General features: G+C 43.4%; 1 protein-coding gene across 1 annotated transcript in view; it reads right to left on the bottom strand.

Annotated features, from left to right (window-relative positions):
• The window catches only part of LOC119331257 (sucrose transport protein SUT3-like), a 46,190-nt gene extending 28,824 nt beyond the window's left edge, over nucleotides 1–17,366 (bottom strand). Inside the window, exons 1-5 of the mRNA XM_037604430.1 lie at nucleotides 17,011–17,366; nucleotides 10,504–10,569; nucleotides 10,067–10,165; nucleotides 9,903–9,967; nucleotides 9,729–9,813 (exon numbers count right to left, since the gene is read on the bottom strand). Coding sequence (XP_037460327.1) covers nucleotides 9,729–9,813; nucleotides 9,903–9,967; nucleotides 10,067–10,165; nucleotides 10,504–10,569; nucleotides 17,011–17,172 — 477 coding nt within the window. The 5' untranslated portion in view covers nucleotides 17,173–17,366. The remainder of the gene's footprint in view (nucleotides 1–9,728; nucleotides 9,814–9,902; nucleotides 9,968–10,066; nucleotides 10,166–10,503; nucleotides 10,570–17,010) is intronic.
• Between the last annotated feature and the right edge of the window lie 721 nt (nucleotides 17,367–18,087).

Raw genomic sequence — 18,087 nt, 5'->3', positions numbered from 1 at the left:
CAAGCCGAGCCATCGCCAACCGCAATCGCGAACGGCACAATCAAGAGGAAGCCCTTCGAGAAGAAATCCAAGAGAGGAACTACCAACCGCGTGTGCAACGTCAAGTTCCTCAAGCTCCTCCACAAGCTCGTCAAGCTCCACCTCAACCTCAAGTTCAACAAGAGCAAGTTGATCATGGACTTCCTCCATGCCAAGAGCAATATGAGGATGTTCCACGTCAAGGGCGTCATCATCACCATCGCCAGCAACACAATGAAGAGCAACCCTATAGAAAGCTAAAATTCACCATGCCCAAGTTCAATGGAAGCAATGACCCCAAAGAGTAACTTTCATGGGCATTGAAGGTCGACAAAATCTCTCGTTTGCACAACTATGAGGAAGAGAAAAAGATCTCTATGGCATCACTTGAGTTTCAAGACTATGTGCTCATATGGTGGGAACAAATCCTTGAGCGCCGACAAGCAAGAGGTGAACCTCCAATCACCACTTGGGCTCAAATGAAGGATGTCATGCGAGCACATTTTGTGCCCACCTACTACAACCGCGACCTCTTCAAGAAACTCCAACTCCTCAAGCAGGGACAAAGAGTGTCGAAGAATACTACAAGGAAATGGAGATAGCCATGATTCGAGCCAATGTCAAGGAAGATGATGAGCAAACAATGACACGTTTCTTGAATGGACTCAATCAACCCATCAAGAAGATCGCCGACTTCCAACCCTACTCCAACCTCATTGAGCTCATGCATCAAGCGACCAAGGCGGAACGTCAAGTGCAAGATGACTTCAAGTACGCCAAGTACTCATCCAAGACCTACGGCTTCTCCAACAACCAAGCTTCAACAACTCTTCAACCTCTACATCAACCAAGTCTTCTCCAAGCAACGACGACAAGTCAAGTTACAAGAAAACTTCGACAAGTTCAAATCATCCTCCTCCTACTACAAGCAACTTCAAGCCGCGTGGTTCATCATCTACTCCGACCGATGAGACCATCAAGACAAGCTCCTTCAAGTGTTTCACTTGCGGCGGCCGAGGCCACAAGTCTTATGAATGCACAAACAAGCGCACCATGATCCTCAACGACGATGGCACATATGACTCCATGAGTGACGAGGAGATGGAAGCCCTTGAGCAAGTGGCCATGCACCGGCGAGTGAATGAGGATGAAGATGATCAAGTCTTTTGTTATGAGGATTCGAGCCGCGCTCTCGTTGTTCTAAAGTCTTGACTCTTCAACATCAACAAGAAGAAGACCAATGATGCCACATATTCCACACTAAGGCCGGCATCAATGAAAGGTACGTCAAGGTCATCATCGATGGAGGTAGTTGCCACAACTTGGCAAGTGAAGAACTATGCTCCAAGCTTCAATTGGTCAAGATGAAGCATGCGCACCCATACAAAGTCCAATGGCTAAGTGACTCCGGCACTATACGAGTTGAGCATACGGTCCAAGTCTCCTTCAAAATTGGTGCATATGAGGACACTTTGGTGTGTGATGTGGTCCCAATGTCCGTTTGCCACCTCCTTCTTTGTCGACCGTGGCAATTCGACCGTGGTGTCATCCACAACGGGCGTACCAATCACTATAGCTTCAAGATGAAAGGGAAGGAGTATGTGCTACGACCTATGTCTCCTAGTCAAGTGATAGCCGACAAGAAAGCCACCCATCATGGAGAGAAGAGTGAGAAAGTGATCCACCAAAAAGTGAGTGAGAGCCACAAGCCAAACTTGAGTGCCTCTTCGCCTAGAGAGAAAAACCTAGTCCTATTTGCCACAAAACGTGAGATGAGAGAAGTGTGTGAGAATCCATCGAGTGTTATGCACTTTGTCCTTGTGTGCAAAGATGGGGAACCAAAAGCTAACACCTCTCACGAGCTACCTTTAGTGTTTCAATCTCTTTTGCAGGAATTCCAAGATGTCTTCTCCGATGAGCTACCTCCGGGTCTACCTCCTCTACGAGGCATTGAGCATTGAATCGACCTCATCCCCGGAGCGACACTTCCAAACAAAGCTCCATACCGCGTCAACCCCGAAGAAACTAAGGAGATCCAACGACAAGTACAACAACTAATCGACAACGGTCATGTACGTGAAAGCTTAAGTCCTTGTGCCATTCCCGTTATACTTGTGCATAAGCAAGATGGAAGTTTCCGCATGTGTTCCGACCCATAAATGCTATTACCGTTCGCTATAGGCATCCCATTCCTCGCCTAGATGATATGCTTGATGAACTTAGCGGTGCCGCCTTTTTCTCAAAAATTGATCTTAAAAGTGGCTATTATCAAATCCGCATACAAGAAGGTGATGAGTGGAAAACTGCTTTCGAAACCAAATTTGGCTTGTATGAGTGGTTAGTTATGCCTATGGGTTTATCGGAAGCTCCCGGTACTTTCTTGCGTCTTATGCATTTTGTGCTTCGACCTTATATTGGAGTCTTTGTTGTGGTTTACTTTGATGATATTATTGTGTTTAGCAAATCCATGAAAGAGCATCTTAATCATGTTAGGGCTGTTTTGCAAACCCTTCGCAAGGAACGTCTTTATGCCAACTTGAAAAAATGCACGTTTGGTGTTGACAAACTTGTTTTCTTGGGTTTTGTTGTCTCTTCCAAGGGTGTCCATGTTGATGAATCTAAAACTGAAGCAATTAAAACTTGGCCCCAACCCACCAATTTGCAACAAGTGCGTAGTTTTCTTGGCCTTGCGGGTTTTTATCGTTGCTTTGTGAAAGACTTTAGCACTATTGTCGCTCCTTTGCATGCTTTGAGTAAGAAGAATGCTCCTTTTGTTTGGGGATCTTTGCAATCCACCGCTTTTGATGAGCTGAAGTCTTTACTTACTCATGCACCGATTCTTGCTTTGCCCAACTTTGAGAAAACTTTTGAGGTTCATTGTGATGCAAGTGGTACCGGAATTGGCGGAGTTTTGATGCAAGAAAAACGAGCCATTGCATATTTTAGTGAGAAAATCTCCGGTGCTCAACTTAACTATCCCATCTATGACAAAGAATTGTATGCTTTAGTACGTGTGCTACATGTTTGGGAACATTATCTTAGACCTCATGAGTTTGTCATACATACCGATCATGAAACGCTTAAGTACTTAAAAGGTCAAACTAAGTTGAACAAGCATCATGCCAAATGGAATGCATTTATTGAATCTTTCCCCTATGTGATCAAGTACATTAAGGGTAAGGAAAATGTAGTTGCGGATGCACTTTCACGCATATGCACGCTTGTCACTAAACTTGAGTTGAATGTTATTGGCTTTGAGCACATAAAAGACTTGTATGCTAATGATCCATCTTTTGCTCCTCCTTATGCTAAATGTTTGACGCATACATCTTGGGAACGATATTACATCAAGGATGGTTATCTTATGAGAGCTAACAAACTATGCATTCCCGAGTCTTCTCTTTGTTTGCTCCTTTTGCAAGAGGCTCATGGAGGCGGACTCATGGGACATTTTGGACGCGACAAGACATTCGCCACGCTCTCCAAGAACTACTTTTGGCCCAAGATGTTCCGCGACATCTCACGCTTCACCAACCGATGCTCTACATGTCGCAAATCTAAGTCTAAAGCTCAATCCCATGGTCTTTACATGCCTCTTCCTATTCCTTATCAACCTTGGGAAGACATTAGCATGGATTTTGTACTTGGTTTTCCTAGAACTCAAAATGGAAAGGATTCCATGTTTGTTGTTGTGGACCGATTTTCTAAGATGGCACATTTCATTCCTTGCAACAAGATAGACGATGCTTCACACATTGCAAATCTCTTTTGTAGGGAAATCTTGCGCATCCATGGAGTACCAAAGACAATCGTCTCCGACCGTGACGTCAAGATCTTGAGTTACTTTTGGAAGATGCTATGCGCCAAGCTCGGAATCAAGCTCTTCTTCTCATCCGCATACCGTCCTCAAACCGACGGCCAAATGGAGGTGACGAACCGTACGCTCTCCACTCTACTTCGCGTGTTGATCAAGAAGAACATCAAGGAGTGGGAGGCATGTCTACCCATCGCTGAGTACTCCTACAACCGTGCAAGACATTCGACTACCGGCAAGTCCCCCTTCGAGGTCATCTACGGCTTCAACCCGTTGTCCCCATTGGACATTCTACCTCTTCCTCTACAAGAGCGCACCAACATGGATGCGAGTGCACGGGCAAGCTACATCAAGAAGATGCATGAGGATACAAGGAACACCATCGAGCGCCAAGTACAATGACTAGCGACCAAGCTCAACGTCAACAAGCAACCCATGATCTTAAACATAGGCGATCTCGTGTGACTACACCTTCGCAAGGACCACTTCCCCCACGAACTCAAGTCCAAACTTCTCCCTCGAGCCGATGGACCCTTCAAGGTGCTAGCACGCTACAACAACAACGCTTACAAGATCGACCTACCAAGCGACAAGTACAACGTGACCGACATCTTCAACATCAAAGACCTCTCGCCTTACCATGGTGATGAAGATTTCGATCCGAGGTCGGATCTTTCCCAAGGGGGGGGGGGAGATGATGTAGAGCATCCCACGATCATCCCCATGGACGCATCTACATCCCCTACATCACAACTTGGACCTATGACTCGAGCACGTGCAAGAGCTCTCTAAACCGAGGTGACATCACTCCTCTCACAACTCCCTCTCGATTCACATGAGACATGGCTACTACCTCAAACGGTGACGCTTTTCATACACAGGTACCAAGGAGTTAGCCATGGAGAAGCTAGGAAGCAAGGAGAACCGGAAGCGGAAGACATGCGTGAAGACGGAGAGGAAAAACGCCAAGTCCCAGACTGGTCGGACGATCCGGACGAGGGCCCAGACGATCCGGACCCCGGTCCGGACGATCCGGCTAATGCGCGCCGAAGACACCCGAAGCCCTCACCTGAAGCCAGATCATCCGGACGCCGTCCCGGATCATCCGGACCTTGCCCGGACATCCGGACCCCCAACCGGACATCCGGACCTGCGCCGCCACCGCCTGCACCACCAGCTCATCCGGGCCTCCACCCGGATCATCCGGCCGAGCCCGGATCATCCGGCTCCCCTCCCGGATCATCCGGCCAGCGCCTGCGCGCGCGTGTTGGGCTGAGCCCATGTACCCCTTCGCCCCCTAGCCTATATATAAGACTCCTCCTCCTCACTTCGAGACTTAGCATTGGTTTAGCTCATTTTGAGATAGAGCATTGCTCATCCGCACGGATCTACTCCTCGTGAGGGACCGCACCTCTTCGGAGAAGATCCATCCGGATTCAAGGCCTCCATCCGGAGAAGACAATCAAGACCTCCTCTCGGAGAAGAACGGCTACCTTTGTATCGTCCTTTGTTGACTATGGATCTCCTATTACTTTGTGCCTCGATGATCTAGCACTTGTGTGATCAAATTCGTGTCGGTTGACTGTTTCTCTCGTTTCCCCTCATGATTTCCCTCGTGTTTTTCCGTGCGTTCTTCGTGTTTCCCCGTAGGATCCACTCCAAACGTGAAAGATCGGCCCCTAGGGTTCCGCCCTACATCACATCTCAAAAAAATATTGTCTCTATTTTAAACAAATGAGTTCTGGTGCATGTTAATCTCTGCTTCTCTTCATGAAGGGCCTATCTTTTTTTACTTTTATTGTTGAGCCAATTCCATTTTCTTTTTCTTGGGGCACCAGGTATTGAGTATGGCCATCACTCTTAGCTTTGTATGCATTCTCATAATAGGAATTTGTTGAGCATTGTATAAGTATGATGGTTATGTTCAAATTGTGCTACCTAGTCATCATCTATACTTCATTGCTTTCTTTATGTTTGCAATATAATCCTAAAAGATTAACGAGATACTTCATTACCACTTTATTATATGTTGAACTTAATGGAATGATGTTAGTTGTTTTTAGAATTATCATTGCCTATGTGATCAAAGGTTTTTTCTATCCTAGCATTCACACTTCAAAAATTATTCTTGTTATCATCTACCTACTCGAGGACGAGCATGGATTAAGCTTGGGGATGCCGATACGTTTCCAACATATCTAATTTATTTGAAGTATTCATGTTATATTAACATCAATTATATATGGTTTTCAGGTTTTGTTGCAGTTTTATATTATTTTTCTGGACTAACCTTTTATCTAGTGCCTAGTGCAAGTTGTTGTTTTTTGCATATTTTTTCTTTCACGGAAAACCAATATTTAGGAAGTTCAAAATACCTCGGTGATTTACTATGATTTTTTTTGGAATATATGTTAATTTTGGGCAAATGAATCAACACAAGACGGTGCTCAAGGGCCCCACATGACCAGGTGGTGTGCCCACCCCCTAGTCAAGCCATGGGCCCGTGAGGGGGTTGTGGATGTCAGTTAGAGCCCTTTTTATCCGCAAGAAAGCTAATTTTATGGGAAAAAATTCCCTCAAAATTTCCATCCGGTCGGAGTTACGGACCACCGATTATAAAAGAACGGTGTTCCGCTAGAAAATAGTAGCAAAAAACAAAGAGAGATAGAGAAGAGATCCAATATCGGAGGGGCTCTCACCCCTGTGGGAGCCATGGTGGACAAGGATCAGAGGGGAGAACCTCTCCCATCTAGGGGCAGGCCATGGTGGAAGAATTCGAAGGGGGGGTCTCAACCTCTCTCTCCCGATGGTGCCGGAGTGTCATTAGGGGAACCATCATCATGGAGATCGTGTTGATCATCGTTGCCATCTTCAACGACATCTCCATCACCTTCCTCACCTCTTTTCAGTAGTCCACTCTACCAGAACCTGCTGGAATCCCCTACTTGACATGGTGTTATGGTGCTATGAATTATTACCCAATTATTTGTGTCATCACTATTATGTTTGAGTAGATTCTTGTTGTCCTTTGGGTAAATTGGTAAATTTCCGTGTTTGGTTTGAGTTGCTTGTTGTTATGTTACTGTCCTTTTGTGCCCATCATATGAGTTGGCATCCGGATCATGCCATAGGGTTAATTGTATGTGGATTGGACTATGCATATGGGGGCAGGAGCGATGATACGTCTCCAATGTATCTATAATTTTTGATTGTTCCATGCTGTTATATTATCATTCTTGGATGTTTTACAATCATTTTATAGTCATTTTATATCATTTTTTGGTACTAACCTATTGACATAGTGCCTAGTGCCAGTTGCTATTTTCGGCTTGTTTTTTACATCGCAGGGAATCAATACCAAACAGAGTCCAAACGCATTAAAACTTTTTGTGGATTTTTTTGGGACCAGAAGACATCCAGTGGGCTAAGGAAGCACCTGAGGGGAGTTCCAAAGGGAGCACAACCCACCAGGGCGTGCCTGGGGGCCCAGGCGCACCCCGGTGGGTTGTGCCCACCTCGGTGGCCTCCCGCACCGCCTCTTTGCTCTATAAATACCCTAATATTCCAGAAACCCTAGGGGAGATGATGAAAATCAATTCCAGCCACTGCAAGTTCCAGAAACACCAGATCCAATCTAGACACCATCTCGGAGGGGTTCATCATGTCCATTGGTGCCTCTCCGATGATGCGTGAGTAGTTCTTTGTAGACCTATGTGTCTGTAGTTAGTAGCTAGATGGCTTCCCCTCTGTCTCTCTCTTGATTATCAATACAATGGTCTCTTGGATATCCATAAGATGTAAGCCTTTTGTGGTGTGTTTGTTGGGATACAATGAACTTTGAGTTTATGATCAGATCTATGTTTTTATCCATGAAAGTTATTTCAGTCTTCTTTGATCTCTTATATGCATGATTTATTATAGCCTAGTATTTCTTGCCCGATATTTGGGTTTTGTTTGGCAAACTTGATCTATTTATCTTGCAATGGGAAGAGGTGCTTTGTGATGGGTTTGATCTTATGGTGCTTGATCCCAGTGACAGAAGGGGAAACGACACGTATGTATCGTTGCTATTAACGCTAACAAGATGGTGTCTATTTCTACATAAGTAGATCTTGTCTATGTCATGTCATCGTTCTTATCGCATTACTCCGTTTTTCCATGAACTTAATACACTAGATGCATGCTGGATGTCAGTCGATGTGTGGAGTAACAGTAGTAGATGCAGGCAGGAGTCGGTCTACTAATCTTGGACCTGATGCCTATATAATGATCATTGCCTGGATATCGTCATGATTATTTGAAGTTCTATCAATTGCCCAACAGTAATTGTTTTTCCACAGTTTGCTATTTTTCTTGAGAGAAGCCACTAGTGAAACTTACGGCCCCCGTGTCTCTTCTCATCATATTTGCCTTTGCAATCTATTTTTTTGCTTTTATTTTCAGTTTTATTAAACCAAAAATACAAAAATACCTTGCTGCACTTTATTTATTTTGCGATCTATTTATCCTATCTATCACAACTTTATCACGTCTTCTCGCTAATTTGAGGCATCGTTACTCGAAAGGGATTGACAACCCCATTAACACATCGGGTTGCGAGTAGTTGTTATTTGTGTGCAGGGGTTGTTTACGTTTTGTTACTTGGTTCTCCTACTGGTTCAATAACCTTGATCTCATCACTGAGAGAAATACCTACCGTCGCTGTGCTGCATCATCCCTCCCTCTTTGGGGAAATACCGACGTAGTTCAAGCAGGCATCAAGCGACATAAACCTCGCTAGACCATATAAATTTATACATACATGATTGAAGGGGGACCAATATATCTTACTGCTATAGTTGGGTTTTACCTTAATGAACTTGTTAGTAGTTGCAGATGCTAGCTAATAGTTACAATCAGAAGTGCATAAAATTCCGAGTAAGGGATGGCATGCTAGCAGAGGCCTCTCCCACATATAAACTTGTGATGATGATTGGTTTAGTAACTTAGTTGATTTCCTAGGGACAATTCCACACACCATACCACCACTATCCCATGCTCGCTATTTGTATTGTATTGTATCATTACTTAGGCAGCACCTACTTTTACGTTTATGGTCTTCGTTACCTTGCAAAGCTACCTCTTTGTACCTTTGATTGCCTGCTTTTATGTTTATTTCTTGTTTCTAGATAAAGCACATGCTCAGTTTACATAGGATTGTATCAATGACAGATAGGAGATGGGGGAATATTGATCTTACTTTCAGCTCCTTGTGTGTTCGACACTCCATACTCACCACTTCTATCTTTGGAAAGTCCTACAACAATTTCTAAAACTTGGGGATTATAACGTACTTGTCGCAGTTCATATTGACTTGGCACATTAGGTTTGTTGATGTTTTTCCATATTTATGTTATCACAATTATTAACCATAGCTTAATTGAAAATATTTCATTATTGTCAGCAATGTCAAACAAATGTTGGTTAAATAAAAATAACTTCCACACGGAGACAGAGAGGTATTCAACTTTGAATTATTCATGTGGGCAGAGGCATGATGTTGGGTGGATACATGACATGACGTGTGTACGGAGGAGAGTGGATATGATTTTACTCAATGTTTTACGAAAATGCAACAAATGGAATGTGTTGAAATTTCTGCACATATCTCAAGAGTTAAAGGATGGCTTACATAGAATCTCCCTGGGTATTGCTTGACAGGATTATTATTTTCTATACATACGAAGAATTGCCATTTTCCCTAATGATTCTTTTGTCCCTTGGATTTGATTAGTACTAAAATCTTCGTAACAATTTTTGTTTTTTGAGTGAAAGCAATAACTGTTTCTAGTCTAGACTACCAAAGTTAACTGTGAAATATGTCAGTATGATCTTGATCAAGCATGCGCACACTCACTTGCACTGTGTTATTGGAGAAGTCGAGTAGCCAAAAGCCCAAAATGAAGGCGCCAGCTGCACGGTACCGAGGCCCAGTGTAATCTCTGTACAAATCTCTCGTCAACTTGGCGTTAGATTTTACTAAGATTCTTTACATTGCTACTATATGTCTGAAATTAAAGATCTAGCTTACTTGCAATCCTCCTTCGTGTCCCCGAGTGCGTACCCGATGTCTGAGGAGAACCCAACAATTATAACCTGCGGGTCACTCATATGAGTGTGGCAACACATTAGTAACTGTTCATAACACGTGGATGGTGTATGTCATCAGAAGAGGTGTGATTGCATGGTACTCACTGATATGGATATGACGATGCATCCTGAGAGGATAAACGGTCTCCGCCTCCCTAGTGGCGAACCACACTTGTCACTAGAGAGACCCACACATGGTTGCACCTTCAAGAACATATGCTGAATGCATTAATTTGAAATATATGCTTCACAATAAACTTGCAGGAAATACGCCAACTCCTGAATGAATCGGAAAAAACATGCGCTTTGCTCAAATGATGAATAAAAGTGATGTGCAGTTTACATCACTTCTTATTCTTTTAATAAATATTCATGAAGCTGCACCATGAATTTATTGCTTTTATAGACCATGGTTCAAAGTATAACAAAAAAATAAGAAGCACCAGGTGTGCATGTTTTCCTCTCTTAAGTTGTTAGAGAGTTGTCTTATGGAAATCAAAAGAACTCCTTATTATACAAGATCCATTATCATAGTTACTTACAATTAACCCAGCAATAGGACCACAGAGCCACATAACCGAAGTAAGAGCGTGAGGTATTCCCAATGTCTGTCGAAGCAATAGTAAACATATTAAACCATGTTAGTGAATCCAAGCGTGCACACGCTACAATGATTGTAATCTATAAATCTAACATAGTTTCTTAGTATAACTTCAAAACAAACAATGTTTGGGCTGTATTAAATCAAAATTATACCACATATCACATACATGCGAGAGTTATAACATGTTTGATATCTTTCCACCTCCATAAAAGCTCCAAATTTGACTCATTCCTCTTAGATATGGCTCCATGTTCTAAATCATAGAATGAGGACCACATTGTCTCACATCTCTAGCTCCCTAAATCCACTTGAGTGGCGCTTGCGCGTTCCAAAGCTTACTAATATCTGACATCTTTGTTAGTCCAATGAAAAATGTGAGATAAGCCAATTTTGCTATGCAACAGACTCCATCCAAATCGGCATGAAATATAATTTCTAGCATAAATCGATTGGCATTCCTCCCGCACCACCGTCCAAAGCATAAGTACGAACGACACCATAAAAAGGAACAATATTGTAATTAGCCTGTCAGATTCCCATGATAACTCACTATCGTCATCCTCCATTGACCATTGTTGCCACCGAGCACTGTTCACTTGAATTAACATGTGTCTATCACATCCTGTAACATTGTGTCCATGGGAGGCCCCACCACCAAGCACATCCCTAGGAGCTAGTCTTACTCGTCGACAGTGTTGACCCATTGACATAGCTCACCTAAGCGCTCATCTCCTGGGTGAGAGAGGCATAATAGTGCATGAGTTGCATCGGTGCCAAGCACCTTGTCCTACGTGGCCGCATCGAGGGAAACCATCTCAAGCTCCACAAGAACTATATGAGCAAGGCTGTGGGGAGATGAATCAAAGAATTGTGACTCGAAGGAGGTACTTCTCTTGAACGTATCAAAGTTTCCAAGAAGAAGCACTTGTGATAGCTCGCCAGTGAGCTATTTCACATTGCAATTAGAGCAAGTACGAAAGTGGTTTGAGGTGAGGAGAGTGATAGGTGCGGATGGAGGGGAGAGGGCATCGTCATGGTCAGAGGGAGTTGAGAATAGCTAGAGTGTGAGCAACTGGTGAGAACTGTGACCAGGATGGACAACTCGTGTCGATCATGCTAAAAATAGTCGTAGATGCAATCATTTGATGATTGTAATCCTATGTGTTTGTGATCTATTTTTCATCCGTCCATGAATATTGTCTTGACTTCAAGAAATAAATATGTGATACGTTGTGGGAGCCTCGAGTTGTATGAAAATATCCTAATGTCCCTAGTCATGGAGGATGTGGGGAAGGGGAGTACAACCGTAGACTCCTATGTCTATCAATAGATGGCTACACTCAGATGCAATATACATGGAAATGTCAATCTCGTGGATGTAGCTTGAGTTGGGAACTCATAGCTACAATTTACATTTTCAAGATACGTCGAGTTGTTTATCGTTTATCAGTTTCAAGTAAATGTATATGACATGTCCTCATAGTAAACATTTTCTCATGATCCTTAGAATGATAATCGACTTGATTAGGGGTTGCCAAACACTACTACTTTAATATGTAGTTATGAGGTATGTTGTGAAGCATATTGCAAGGCATGGTCGATAAGGCATGACCTTTCCCTTCTTACTTGATGAGATTTATTTGGGTCCTCTTGACATATCTTATCAAGGATTGCATTAGCATATGGCCGAGGTTAAGAGTTACCCTCACCATGGATTAGTTCATAGGTCGACAAGAGATGTCGTAGCCACCCAACAAAGATGACAAGCTATCGAATTGTGTTCAACAAAATATGTTGTGACTCAAGAATATTTCGTATATGACATATTGAGAGGTTCGTCAGAACGACTTCATGGAAATTAGGAACTAGCACGTCTAGCTAGGGGTCGCGGCCAGTTATTAGATGAGTTTTTGTTGGCCAGGTTCTAGTTTATGAACTTGTCGCCAGAGAAGCAACTGATTCATATGAGTAAGGAGTTACTCAACTACCAGGTTGAATAAGAGTTACTAGGGTCACTTCCAATGACCATGTCCTCATGAACCCGTGGGGTCACACACATAAGGATTCATAATCCCTTTGGATAAGGTCAAATACATTACAAGAATTGTAGCTTGCGTGATCATAATTGTTGATCCCTTTGGGGGAAGTCATATAAGGAGGAGTGCATTAATTTAGGTCACAAGTGAAATAACCAGTTTAGGGATGCACTCAAGGTTAGGAGAAACCCTCCAACCAGCACAACGGTCTCCTTCCAAGGCTTGCAACATGGAAACTATCAGTTCATCTTTGAGCCATTCATTTATAGATGGATACCCTCGCAAGCATTGCACCCATGATGGTCGAACAAGAATTGATCAAGGAAAACCCTTCCTATCTATAGTCTGGAGCGACGCTAGTGTCAGACCACTCAAACGCCGTCGATTCAATCGAATCTAAGGTTCAGGATTTTGCTTCGTATGTACTAAATAAAAAATAGAAAAAAAAATCCCATCTGACTAATCACCCCGAATCCCCGCGTGTAATCCTATCTCTCCCTAATCCTCCCGACTCCATCGTCCTCGTCCCCAACCGCACGCAACGTGCCGGGCTCCTCGCTCACCTCACCCGGAATCCACAACCTCCTTCTCCGTCCGCCTCGCACGCAGCTGCCTCTTTTCCTCTTCTTCGCCCAGCAACACTGTGTCCTCACCGGCCAGCTCCGCCCCCTGCTCCTTCTTCGCTCCTCGTTGCCGAGCAGTATGGCTACCCCATCGTCATATCCACCAATGCGACTCCTGGGCGACATCGCAGGTGCGTCATACTTCCTGGCATTAGGAGGTCGAGCCCCATCCTCAACTTCGATTCGTGCTTCGCCGGGCTTCCCATCAGTAGAATCGGCTGCGTTCGGGGTTGCACCCTGCTCACCGGCTCACCGCCGAGCTCGCCTGCCACATGTCAGCCTCTGTTCTTTGCCAGGATCCTAACCCCGCCACACTCATACCTGCTGCATGTCTCATGTTGGGAACGCGCGGACGATAGCACGAGTCGCCTCCCTGCACCATCCTCATCTGACCTAGGGTTTGAGTCATTCCAACTTGATACATTTAATTTCTGCAATGGTAGAGATTTGTGTTCTGAGTATTGATTGTTATCTATGTTCATATCTTTGGTTTGTTCTATTGGGTGTCAGTCTATTCTATCTAATGTCTACTAGATCACTAATCATCAACGAAATCCCATGAATTTAGTATGCATGTCACACAAATATGCATCCCCGTGTTGGGGCAGTACTAGTTTATGTTCAGTTTTCCATGCTTCCAACTAATACTAATTCTGTTCCTAGATCAATCTTTCCATGCTTCTTACTCAAGGAGCTTCCTAGTAAGATGTGTCATGTTGAGATAACAGGCTTTTCATGCTTCCTACTAAAGGAGCTTCCAAATAATTTTACATATGCTTCTTCTGTCTAGATAGTTTGCTTCCATACTTCAACATTTTTGGTATCTAGTTGACACAAACATTCATCCCCATGTTGGTAGCAATCTTACTTAATTTCTATTTCCAAATTTCTATGCTTCAAAATAAGACTAGTTATGTTAAGATAACACATTTTCATGCTTCGTGCTGTCAGGGCTTCCAAATTATACTCCATATGCTCCTTTGGTTACATAGAATGCTTCCATACTTTCTGCTTCATCTTTCATAGAATGTTGTAATATGCCATGCCCATATTATATTAACCGTGTCTCTGTGGTATACAAAGTTTTCTTACATAGTCTTTGTTTCTACTTTTGTGTGTGATTCTAATGTTTTATTATTTTTCAACACCATTTTAATCAAAACTCCGCCTCATGTATGTTGTGATAGATCAACTCATTGCTTCGTGTAAGCCATGCTTTCTATATTTTTTGTTTCGCATATGTTCCATATAGTACTAAATTTCTGTGCTTCCACTGCATATCATGTATGTTTTGATCAATCAAATCGCTCTTTCGTGTAAGCCATGCTTCCTACTTGTATGCTTCGCATACGGTTCCTGTAGTAGTGAATTTTCTATTTATCTCAATTTTATATGCTTTGACGGCCTATCATGTATGTTTTGATTGATCAAATCACGCCTACGTGTAAGTCATGCTTCCTACTTTTATGTTTCGCATATGTTTCTATAACAATGAGTATTTCTTCATCTCAATTTTCCATGCTTCCACAAACTATCATTTATGTTCTGACATACGATCAATTCGTTGCTTCATGTAGGCCATACTTATCTCATTTTTCTATGCCTCCATTGCCTATAATTTATGTTGTGATAGATCAAGCCATCTCTCATCTCACGTGTGCTTCTTTTGTTCAAATGTTTCGAGCTACAACACGCCACACATGCATTATTGGTGTCTCAAACACCTCGCACGGACCTCTCCCCACAATATTGGCGGTGTCTATTTGAAGGCAATGGAGGAGATAGTGGTGACATGGGGGGAGACAGTGACCAAGGCCCTCCATGATGATGTCCTTGTCACGTAGTCCATCGACTTGGCGATGCATTTGCGCCCATGCTTGAATGCGTGAGCTCTATCTTCTACCACCATGCAACCAAGAAGGATATCACCGTGTTACGAGTAATTGATGGTGTCGGCGTCCCACTGCTTGCTGCCATCATGAAGGCAACAACTTCCTTTCGGCAATCTTCTGCTTATGCATTCCCTAGCGCAGTCACTACAGCCCGAGACAATCCGCCTTGTATCATATTTTTGTTGTAATATAATTATTTTCTGTTGTTTTGTTGTATTAGGGCGATGTTGCATCGAAGCAGACTCTGCTTTCTTTGGAAGCAAAATTTTGTTTGCTTTGAAACAATGTATAATTTATGTTTTAGTGGAAGCAAATTTAATTGTTGTCCATAGAAGCAAATATAAGTTGCAATAGAAGCAAATTTTCTTGTCAATATAAACAAATTCTTGCTGTGTGACATAAGTTTCTATTAGACCGAACATGCATTTCAGGTCAATCGAGAAAAAACGGTTGTAGTTGAAGCATATTAATCAGACGCAGGAAGCAAATTAACAAGTCCAAGGAAGCAAATATATGTCGTGGAATCTTATAAAGGAAGCAATTAATTGGAAGCAAACGTAATCGTACAGAAAACATAGAAGGTTGCATGTGTGGGCCGCACGTTTATGAAAAAATCTGCAGATTAGGAATCTACTCGAGGGGGAATAAACGGCAGGAGAGAGGTAGTTAGCGAGGATACACAGGGTCGAGCTAATTTTGGGGGACCAGTTATGACGACACACCTAATTAACGGATCAATCCAACAACAATCCACAGGCAGAATTCTACTAGCAGATCCGACGACCTACATGCTTCCAATCCTACGGCCTTGGACTGGGCTGATGGAAGCAAGGGATCAGTAGTCTGACCCCTAGCGGCTCCCATCAAGGGAAACCCTTCCTATCAACGACTGCAGGGGAGGAGACATATGGCTGCAACTACATCAACGCTCATTGTCAACTCTACTTCCATTATGGTTCAACATATCAAGCGGTAATCGTGTGAGACCGTACATACACAGGTGGTGCCGGGTGGAATATTTTTTGCACCAGCGTAGCCCAACTCGTACCCCAATAGTGGTATTGGAGCAATGCTGTTTGATTCTAGACTCGGATTACGTGTAAATGTTATATGTGGCGATGTTTAGATGGGGGCCTATCGCTAAACTGATGGCATATCTGTGAGATTGATAAGTTTCGATAGCTAATTCATGTGATGAGTTGACTCAGTGCGATTTTGATGAGATCAATTGCATGGTCTGGTGACCCATCACATCATCAAACACACGCAAGTCTTCCAATCATCTCTTCTTATTTCTATTTTTAGCAACAAATCAATCCATTAAAGTGTCCTACTAGGTCCCCTACGGTTCATAGATGGTAAGAATATGCAGAAGTATTATCTAGCATAACTAAATATGTGATACCACTAATATATTTGTCTCAACATGCAACCATCCCATCTCAACACGCAACAATGTACGGGAAAAGTCCCACCCCAGCATGCAACTATGAATGAAATGTTCCTTAATTTTCTTCCTTTTAATTATGTTAGTTACATTCGATAAATATTATGGACTATGCATATTAAAATATGTTATCAATTTCAGCTAACATATTATTACTCAGAAAATTTTGTTTCATGCAACCCAATATTATTAAAATATATTGCAACTGATCCCTGTAGCCACGCACGGGGCATCACCTAGTTTCCTCTCAGTTTTCTCCCCTAAAAAACTGAATAAGCAAACTCAACGGCCGGAAAAAACAAACTCAACACTGTCAAATAGGAATACACAATAACTATCATAGAAACCCTGGTACAAAATATTTACATTTAAAAGATTGCTTATTTTCGGAAGAACAATACACACTCTTAGACAAAAACACGCCCGCGTACACACACGTTTACATACCTGGACGTAGGGGGTGAGGAGGGAGAGTTGCAGCGCCCAGCCGTACTGCACACCGCCGGCGACCATGCACGCGAGGAACAGTGCCACAAGGCTGATCTGCGGCGTAGACGGGGGCCTGCCGCCGCCGCCGCTCTCCATAGAGAGCTCCATGTGGTCGGCCATCCCGATTGATATCTAACTAGCTAGCCAAAAGAGAGAGGGGCCTGTAGAAATTCTAGATTTGAAGGAGAAGGGGAGGTAGGAAGGGGTGGTCGTGTTTTGTGGATGCATGTAAACGGGAAATATCATAGGAGTCTATGGACACACTTAAACCGCGGGCCTGTAGCGGGGGGTGCGGTCGTTGACGGCTGGGATAAATGGAGTTAAGCTAGTGCGAGGTTGCAGGGGAAGCCACATATTTTTGTCACTATGACCTATTTATAGGAATAGAGCCCTCACTAGCTGAATTTCCTGGCCTCTGGTGAAGCCACGTCATCCCCAAATCGCCCTAAACGACGGTCATTCATCTCCATGAAATGGAGGCATTCCATCCCCGCCTTTCACTACCGTGCAAATGTGGAAGAAGATGCTAGATGTAAGGGCATCTTCAGCGGCAATCCGTAAAAAACCTCCCGCATTTGTTCGCGGATAGGGGGACCAGTCCACGGACACGGGTGCGGGAGGCAGCCACCAATGCTAGCCGCATACGTTTTCACAACAACTCAAACCAACCAGACGAAATTCATGCAAACACGGCTAGATTTTACATAAACATGACAGATTTCATATAAAAAAGCTGAATTTTCATATAAACATGACGCATTTTGGTACATTTATATCAACGGTGCTAATCCAACTCTGAAGATATAATTAATACCTAGTCTAAATCGTTTCCCACCAATCCCTTTGTCTTCCTCATGTCCGGCAGCCCGATAACCGGACTGCCAGGAGCCCTTGAGGTATATGCTTCAGCGCAAAGGACCGCTCACTTTCCCACCACTCATCGGAGTGGAACCCTCGGTTGATGCTTCATCGGGAGGGGAAGGCGGCGCCCCCGCTTCCGTGAAGCCCATGTGGGATCGACGGAAGAACTCGAAA

Source organism: Triticum dicoccoides, chromosome 1B, assembly GCF_002162155.2.
Source record: "Triticum dicoccoides isolate Atlit2015 ecotype Zavitan chromosome 1B, WEW_v2.0, whole genome shotgun sequence".
Classification (NCBI taxonomy): Eukaryota; Viridiplantae; Streptophyta; class Magnoliopsida; order Poales; family Poaceae; genus Triticum; species Triticum dicoccoides.
Note: the sequence above shows the minus strand (reverse complement) of the source record. Positions and strands in the feature narration are given on the sequence as shown.